Raw genomic sequence first — 9,383 nt, 5'->3', positions numbered from 1 at the left:
GTCAGCACGCAGTCCCAGAGGCGCTTAACAGCATGCAATTAACACACAAGGCAAATCTTTTTGAAGATACCAGAATTGAAGACCTCCCAAAGAAACTCCACCCTGCCCCCGCCCTGAACGTGAAATCGCAATGGCAAATAAGGGAAAAGTCATTAAAAGACGTAATTCAATGTGGGCCGCCGTTTCTTGAAGGGGGTCGAGCTAGAAAAAAATTTCCCTAAATCTATATATTTCAAAAATAAATAGCAAATTGATTTTTTTTTCCCCCTGCAGGACGTGCAGGCACGAGATCCGTTTCCCTGCGTTCCCACCCCATGTATATTAAACAGCGGGCGAGCGGCGGCCGCGTGGCGCGGTGACCTAGCGAGCGGCGGAAGTCCCCCGGTCTCCGCGCAGGTCCCCGCGCCGCCTCCGCCGCCGATTGCAGAGAGGTCTCTTGCAGCAAGATTGGTTTTTACATCCAGGGATAATTACCGCACGCTCACTTGCCTGGCGTCCTTTATATTTTCAAAAGTGCTGGGAGTGTGTGTGTGTGTGTGTGTGTGTGTGTGTGCGTGTGTGTGTTGTTGGAGTCATTCTAGATAAAATATATTGATATGAAAAGTAAAAGTGTTGGCGGAGACACTTAATATCATCATTGACACCAGCGGAGAAGACGGTCCAGATTTCAATCGCCCGAGGCTGCTTCTTCCAGCTCGCGCCTGCCCTTAGTTTTTAGCCCCTTGCACTCGGTTTTCAGGCCTCCAAGAGTCAGTTTGCTTCTATTTGTCTTTTAATTCGGGTTGACTCATTTAATGTTTTTTTCTCACCTCTCAGAGCTAAACAAAGACCCTGATCTGTTAGCCCCCTATTCTCCTCACAGACACACGGGCATGCGCGCGTGTACACACACACACCCCACTCTGCAACTTCCTCACTTCCCGGGGCTTGCAGAAGTCCGGTGAGGACTTGGTGCCCCGTTGGCCACCTTGAGGCCACAAGTAAACTTCTTGGTTATCATCCTAGACTTGTGTCTTAGGATGGTTTGGTTTCAGAGATGACATGTGATTCTATCACCAACACCACACAAGGGGACGGGAGTAACCATTCTAATCAATTAATTGTATGTGTTGTATCTAAAGGGCGTGCCTTATTGATGACACCTAATGAAGCAAATAATGGGTTTGCAGTATCTTGGCTATCCATCTGGTCCTTCTAGAAACCTGGATGTTAAGGAGAGATGGATAGTGATGGATGGAGAGAAGGAGAGAGAGAAGGGGGAGGGGAGGGGAGAAGAGAAGGGGTCGGCTATAGATCCTCGGAAACGGATCAGATTTGTTGAGTGTCAGCTTGAAGAAGGCAGTCTGAGCCGTGATTTAAACACGGGCAGTATCACTGTTAACTAGTGTCCCATGACTGCCCCACCCCCAGTCTGCCTTCGTGCCGCTCCCTTCTTTTCTCCCTTTTGTAGGATACAGAAGGTGAATAATGAAACCATTTTGCTAATAGTTTATGAGCCATGAGATTGGAAATGTATATGGATAGACCGGAGCACCAGACTAAAATCATTTGAAAGAAGCTTGAGGCTTGGCAGAGAAAGAAACCTGCCGTGTCCTCTCTCCCCAGCCCGGAACGGAATGGGACGGATGAGGTGACCTCGTGCCTCTCCGCTCCGTCCGAGGGCAGCGGATTGGCCCGTCCTCCCGCCAGCCTCTTACCCTCCTCGTCTCCCCGAGGGGCTGGAGCGAGAGGGAGATGAATTGGGGCGATGGCCAGATAGCGCGAGCGGGAGATAATCGTTATCACCAGGATTTTTCTTCCAGTGATGGGATCTAAACAGATCTGTCACACTGGGCAGCCTTCCCCGAGGCAGGAAACAATAGACGTGAACTTCGCGGTGAAGACAGCCACGGGGACGCTGTCTGCACGTGTGTCATTTCTGTTCCCATAGGGCCTGTTCCCCCAGTACCAACACCCAGAACCTTCCAGAAACGCCGCAAGCCCCCATCTGATTCCCATACTCGGCCCGCAAGGAGGTTCTCATCCGCTTTCTTTGCGGAGTTACCGCAGTTTCAAAGCCCTGGGCTCCAGGGGCTGGATGAAGGGGAACTTGAGGGATTGTGGGGAGGGGTGGGTGAGGGGAAAGGAGAGGCGCCGGCCTGGCCCCTCTCTTCCCAGTCCACACAGGGGCCCCAAAGCCTGGGGAAATCCTCGAAGACAGCTCGAAACAGTGGCCCAAGCCAATGGCCCGCGAGACACCGCCCCACATCTGGCCGAGAGTCCCGGAGCGCGAGGGCGCGCGGGAGAGGGCGGGGGCGGGCTCGCTGGAGGCGCAGGCTCCGGGGCCGGGCTCCCCAGCCGGGTCAGCAATCGGAGCGGGAAGGCCAGGACAGGTACGTAGCCAGGGGAGCTTAAGCCAGACGTGAGGGGCCCGGGACGCCCGGGCTCCGTCCAGTTCTGTCTGGGAGCACCCTTAAGCTGGCTTTGGGCCGGGGCGGAGAGGTCACCCCCCGCGGGCTCGGGGCCCTTGGGGAAGCGAGGGAAGCGCAGCTGTCTGCCCGGCGCCCAGGGAGCGCGGGCTTCGGATGGCTGAAAATGCCGCGCGCACCCGCCTGCGTGGAGTCGAGGGCGGTGGACGCACCCCGCAGGGAGACCGGCCGCTGAAACCCCCTTAGCACCTGTCTTTCTCCTGTCCTGCCAAACTCGGCTGGAGTCTGGGATAAAGCAAAATAACTTTTCCGTTTACGGGGGAGGTAAACGGCGGGAAGTAGTATTAGAAGAAGCGGGAAGCGGGCGGCAACGCCCTGCCCCCAACTGCGTGGAGGACCCTCTTCGATTTTCTTCCAGGGGTAGGGGTAGAGGTGAGACCTAAGCCATTTCTGTTTATAGGGGGTGCCCGGGGGCGCTGGGCGGGGCAGGCAGTGAAAAGAAAGAGCGCCACAGTTCTCCGGCTCCCCTCTCCCCCAGCTTGAGGCCGTCTTTAGGCCCCTTGGGCGGGCTTGGCTCCCTGCTCTACAGGCCTTGCTTCAACTATGGAGCCTCCAAAGAGAATCCGTGCAACCTCCTTTCACCTGCAGCGTCCTCAATTTCTCAGTCCCCCCACAGCCAACCCTATTAGACCATACCATTGACTCTGGTTGATGTGAGACACCCAGGATACATTTAGCGAAGCAAACTCTTGAATTGGGGAGTTTGGAGTGGAGAGCTAGCGTCTGTCGTTCTCGGGGGGTGGGTTTATTTTTGAGAAAGCACCTGGCATAAAAATGAAAGTCTTACTAACCCAATCAGCGTTCGCAGTCTGGCCCTGGCTCAAGGAAAGCGGGAGGGTGGGCGGCGAGTGGCCGTCAGGACTCACAGTCACAAGGATCTCTTCCGGTCGGCAGGTGTGCGCCGGCTCGGCGAAAAGGCGGCCGGCCCCGGGGCGCCAGCGGGCAGGGCGCGCTGCCTCTGAGTTTGCGGCCCCCGGGCGAGCGAGGACGTGACCCCGGGGCACGCCTCCGTAACCTCGGCGGGTCATGACCGAGGTCAAGTAAAGTTGCTGCGGGGGGAGGGTGTTGCTAGCCCTGGCGTGTTAAGGTTGACCCCGGGAGAGGAAACCTACACTCTACGAACTCCTTTGTGCCTTCTGCCCTCACTGTGTCGCAGTTCCCTCCCAAACACGGGGTTATCTAAATTCCCGTCCTGGCGGCTCTAGAAAACCTCAAATTCTGGCAGTATCCCGCTTTCCTCACGTAATCCCAGGGGGAACCCGGCTCCGTGTGCCCTTCCCCGTCCCTGCTTCTACAGCCAACCCCTAGGATCCTCGCTCTCCCGGGCCTTTGCCCTTCCCAGCTGGTGCCTCTAGTGCCCAACTGGGGTTGCGGTGGGGGGAGCCAAAGAGGCGGAGTAACCCCCCTCCTTGCAAAAATAACAGAACTACTGGAAATTTTAATAAAACTAAATCCCATCCCCCCCAATCTGTCCCCCTCCCAAATCCTGCCTGGAGAGTTGCGGCGGAGGGATGTGTGGGGGGAGGCGGAGGGAGGGAGGGTCATCCCGGGAAAGGGGGATCCGGCGCAAATTTACGCCCGCGCCTCTCATTTGTTAGTTGATTCGGTCTAAAAGTTCGCTATTTATAGGCTACACTCGGCAGCCCGAATCCCCGTGCCCGCTTCCTTTGCAAAGTGAGAGAAGTCCCCGCGGCGCCGAGCGGCCCGTCTCGGTCGTGTCCCGTGATCTGTACTGTTCTGTTTCTGCCCTCACGCCGCAGGCAGCTGGGCACCTCGCGGGCAGCCCCGAAACCACCCACTGGCAGTAGTTGAGAGAGCGGCTCTGCAGTCCGACCATGTGAGTCCGCGCCTAACCGGGCTCGGCGCGCGCGCGGGCGGGCGGGCGGACGCGGGGGAGACGCTGCCGCTCGGCCGCCGGCCCAGCGCCCCTAGGGCTGGCCTCCGCCTCTGCCCCTGCGACCTCCAGCTCCTTTCTTCTCCCTCCTCCCGCTTTGATTTCTCCTTCCTCATTGTCTATTTCCGTGCTTCTCTGACTCTCCCCTGCTCTCAACTTCCAGCTGAGTTTGGGCACAAAAAAGGCGACTGGTCTTTACGTGGGAGGCGGGGTGAGCTGGGCACGTCTGTTTCCTAAAGAAGAAAACTCTGTGGGTCTGGGGGAGGGGGAGGCGCGTACCGGAGGCCGCCTGGAGCGCGGCCCCGCGCGCGGCGGAAGGGGACGAGGCGCGTTCAGAGCGAGACCTTTCCTTTTGCCTTGGTACCGACCGACTGCAGGATGGGAATGCGGTGCTCACGAAGCCTCGCTGTTTGGAACCATCCCTCTACAATGGGGGGCGGGGGGGGCAGATGACTTAAACCGCCCTGGGCGAAAGGAGGGAAGATTGTGGGCGCTGGCCGAGGGTAGTCGGGAAATAGACTCAAGTCCCTGAATTACAGGTAGAATTGGGCGCTGCGACAACCTTTCTGCCCCGCGGCGGTGGACAGGACTCGCTTGAGGAGACAGCAAGGGCGCAAGCGGATCGTGGCCGTCCGTGGGCCTTGACCTTGTCTCCCTTTTCTACCTGCCAGCGCCTTAGACGATGCTTCTGTGTTTTTAGAACCCAGAAGTCAAGCGGGCGGGGAGCCTGGCAGGCAGGAAATGTTCCCGAGCCCCGGGCGAGAGGAGCGGCATGCGCGCGCGCGTGGCTCGGGAAAGGGCTATGCGCTCGGGGCCGCGGCCCGGCCGGCTTTCCCGCAGGCGCGCGGCGGCGGCCATGAGCCTCGCGCAGGACTCTTCAAACCACCCTTTCACCCCAGAGACCAGGTGCGACATTTGGGGGGTGGAGAAGGCTGTGACTGAAAATAACCGGGGGCTCGGAACCGTTTGGCCAGAGATCTGAGCCCCAGCGCTGAAGTGGAGAGAAGTTAGGAACCAGAGAGGGAACAACTGCGGCCTCGCTGGTCGCGTGCTCAGGGCCCTGTGCCCTCGCTGATTAGCTTCTTACCCGCCACCAATATCTCCTCTCACGGTGGATAGCACACAATCCCCCTGCGGCCACCTCCCCAGAGCGCTCGGTCTGCCTGTGGATAGACTGGTGTTGAGCGAAATCTCAGCACCGGTCTGTGGCGGTGCCCCAGAGGGGACTTGACTTTCCAAAGTGCGTGCACCCAGGGTTCCCGGCACAGAAACGGGGAAGGGGTCTGAGCACAGGTTCCCCCCTCTGCTCACTCTGCAGGGACCATCTGGCTCAGACCGGATGGGGGCCGCCCCTCCCTGGTCCAGAGCTGCTCGGATTCTCACCCCGGCCCGCCCAAAACAGCATTCAGAAATTCGACTGCGAAGTTAAAAGCACAGGCAGGTTTCTCCTTCTATCCCTGGGCCGCAGGCGGGGTTATGCGTAGATGGCAAATTGATTACAATTTTATAGCCAGAAACTAGCGGCAGGGACTCATAAATGTAGGAATTCAGGGATTGGGGGTGCGATGTCTTAGTATCTCTCCTCCCAGCCCATTCCCCGAGAGTAAATGCCACTCGGCTCTCCTGTCACGGGTTTGTGTGAGTCTGGAGGCTTTTCGTTAAGTCCTAAGAGGAAGAAAAAGGAGGGAAGGAGACAGCGAGATCAAAGTAAGAAAGATGGAAGTTAAAAGGAAATGAGTCAGAGAAAAGACAGGATAAAAGGGAAGGTGTGCTCTAGCTAGCTGTCTTCCTCCTTGCCTCCTTGGAAAAGAGCACGATGTTTCGAGAGAGCGTTGGAGTTAGCCCAAGAGCATCCACCCTCACCCCAAGTTCTCTGACGTTGGTCGGCTGGTGGATGCGCCTCTGCCCGCGGTTTGATTCACTTGCGCAGTTTCCCCAGCTCGCGACCCTCAGCCACATGCAAATTCCCTGTCCCCAGGGCTGTGCGACACGCTTCGCTCAGGAGCTAGTCAAAGACGGAGAAGGCCCAGCGTGCGCTCGCCGCAACCCCTGCGGTTCTACTTCTGCACAGAACCTGGGGTCGGCAGGGGCGCGCTGCGCGCGGGCTCCGGGACGCCGGTGGGAGAGGAGTCCTTGCTCAAATCATTGTACTTTCAGGAATTTGGGGAACCAGTAGGGCTTTTCCCCCGTCTCTGACGGGATCTTAGAACTTGGGAGCTTTTGGGGCTCAGCGAAGTAAAATAAACTTGTCCTGGGCTCTGGCTTAGTTCTCTGCGTGCGATAGCCCTGGACCCTTCTTTTTCTCCCTTCCGGCTGCAGATTCTTTCCCGTCCCTGCCTTGCCACGCTCTGCCTCTGTTGCGGGGCCTCCAGACTCCGGAGGCTTTACCCGCAGGCGGGGGCTTTAGATAGGAAAGACCCCCAGTTCTCTTCCTCAGATTGAGTAAAAATGACCTACCACCATCCAGACAAAATAAGAGAATAAACTTTGTGTGTAAGGAAGGGGAGGTGAGGGCGGAGAACGGGGAGGCCGCGTAGTTTCCAAGTGAACTTACCTGCATGGAAGAAGAAATTACACTCTCTCCAAATAGGTCATGCTTTCAAGGAACCCTGGAAGGAGACAGGACTAGGGACTGTCCTCTTAACAAATTCTTCAGGTCTGTGACCAATAAGCCCTAACACGTGATGGAGGCGGGGGCGGGGGGCTTGGCAGAGAAGGCCACTTGTGCCCACCTGCGAGCAGGCCTTGCCCTTCTTAAATGATCTTAGATCATGAACACCTGACAGTCCTTAAGTTGTGCTTTTCATGGTGCCCTGAGCTGCGCTACTGGGTCATCTGGGGCCTAAAGCAGAGGTTAGGACCCACTCCAGTGCCTCTCTATCCCTTTCCCCAGATACACCTTTGACTCTGCTGGGTGTGTGTGGATGGATGAAGGGAGGGGTCACTTTTCCTAAAAGCTGGAGCAGTTCCTTTCCCTATGCCCATCACCAGTCTTTCTCGGGTCAGTAACCCCAGGACTCCAGCAATTCCAATTCCTAGCTTTTGTGCTGTTCTTTATACGAGGCTTCTCTTATGAAGAAGTGAAAACTTAGAGGAGCTGAGTTCAGTCTCCTTCCAAGATTGCAGTGGATCATAAATTTGCACATACCTGGGCAAAGAGCTGAGATCTGCAACACCAGCGGAAAGAGGGGTTAAGGAGAACCCAGAGAAGATCTAAGTGGCTCTGCTTGGCAAACAAGTTCCATTAACTCCATGCTTGCCTCTTGTGTTTCACCAGTTTAACCTCACTTTTCCCCCTTAAATGAGGAAAAAGAATTCTCCACTTACGTGACTATTTTGGCCACACGTTCAGATGTATATTCTGGCCAAGCATTTTCAGAATTGGACCATCGAATACATATGCTATCTGTAAAGTCTTCTGTGCACTCTTCCATCTCACTTAATTTTGACATAAAATATCCACATTTCTTTTCATCTAGTTCTTGTTCACCTTCAACAGTTGGTTTCAGTTTCTATATTTCTCAAATTTCCTTGCAATAACAGTACCTGAACCAGATACGCTTAGCTTCTGTGAGACAGGGTTATTCCCTCTGCATTTCTCCAGGTGGTTCTGGCTAAAACCATCGTTGCTTTCACCTGAAAGAGAAGCTTACTTGAGATGAAAGTGAGGGGCTTTTTTTTAAAACTCATATTATCTAAATACTTGCTCTTTTGTTTCCTTCTGCCTCTGTGGAATAAACCCAGTCATATTAATGTTTAAGTAGACATGTCACGAAAGATACACGTGGCTTTTTATGTAGAAATTTTCTTTGAGATTTAAAAAATCATAGCTTAGGTATTTAACGTAATTTCAGGAAATTGTATCTTTGAAATCCATTGGCAGCTAGATTTATTTGCAGAACTTTCCATGTAACTTTGTCATGCTTCTTTACAATTATATCCTCTGATCGTAACGGTGTCTGCTGTCAACTGCTTAACAAATACAGATTGTTTATAGATTCAGAGGAGATTTTTTTCCAACTTTAAAATTCTTTCGACATTTCCCTTTATATAACCTAGTTGACATGAAAGTTTGCAGCTCAGAAAAATTAAATTTGGAGCATATAATACATTCTACTGACCCATTTGTATAATTGCTATTTTATTGTTTATATTTTAATAGTTAAAAAGACATTTCTTTTTGGAAGAAAAGATATATATTTTATAAATATAAAACATATGTATATAAAAGAAATATATATCTTCTTTTTCAGGGAGGCCTACTGAATGATTAGTTTTTCTCCAATTTAAAAAGTTTTTTCTATATGTCATTGTTTCCTGTTCATTTATCTCATGTACATTAAGATTCAAATTACTGATTTATGATAAATCACATCACTCTTCTTACCAGAGTCATAAAATATTTTATTATTTTAAATAAGCATTTTAATGTAATTTCGAAGAGAGAAGGTTCCCACATATGTTCATTAATCGGTCAGTGCTGGCTAAATTGGCTAAACTATTAACAGGAAACATCTGGAAGTGGAAATGTAACATTGGAAAAGTTGGTGTTTTTACAGGGAAACTGATGAACCAAGAATGCCATTCAAGAGCAAAAGGGTTAATGACAAATGGCCTAGTGAAATAGAGGAAATAGGACAGCTTGTCAGCCACTGATCTTCTAGATGCAATATTTCACTCCTTAACATTATTTGAGTGAGGTATCGTGTGAAGTTACTTTGCAGGGAAGAAGAAGCTCTTGCTTTACCTACTGGGGATTCAAGCCAGTATTTTTTTTTTTTTTAAGGAGGCAAAATTTTAGATACCGTAAAATCCAACATTTAAGTCGTTTTAAAGCATAGAACATAATGGCTTTTTACTATATTCACAGTGCTGTGCAACCATGACCACTCTTTAAGTCCAGAACATTTTCATCACCCCAAAAGAAAACCTTGTACCCATTAGGCAATCTCTCCCTCTCCCACCTCCACCTCTGGCAACCACTAATCTGCATTCTGTCTCTATGCATCTGCCTGTTGTGC

At 52.7% G+C, this 9,383-nt stretch overlaps 1 protein-coding gene across 2 annotated transcripts in view; it reads left to right on the top strand.

Moving 5' to 3' along the window:
* The first annotated feature begins 4,170 nt into the window (after window positions 1-4,170).
* ESRRG (estrogen related receptor gamma) overlaps window positions 4,171-9,383 on the top strand; it is a 640,838-nt gene continuing 635,625 nt past the window's right edge. Inside the window, exon 1 of one of the 2 annotated variants that reach the window (XM_060296399.1) lies at window positions 4,171-4,305. In XM_060296399.1, coding sequence (XP_060152382.1) covers window positions 4,304-4,305 — 2 coding nt within the window. In that variant the 5' untranslated portion in view covers window positions 4,171-4,303. The remainder of the gene's footprint in view (window positions 4,306-9,383) is intronic. The other variant, XM_060296971.1, reaches the window with a different exon arrangement.

This window comes from Globicephala melas, chromosome 1 (assembly GCF_963455315.2).
Source record: "Globicephala melas chromosome 1, mGloMel1.2, whole genome shotgun sequence".
Classification (NCBI taxonomy): Eukaryota; Metazoa; Chordata; class Mammalia; order Artiodactyla; family Delphinidae; genus Globicephala; species Globicephala melas.
This window is presented reverse-complemented; position numbering and strand designations above follow the sequence as displayed.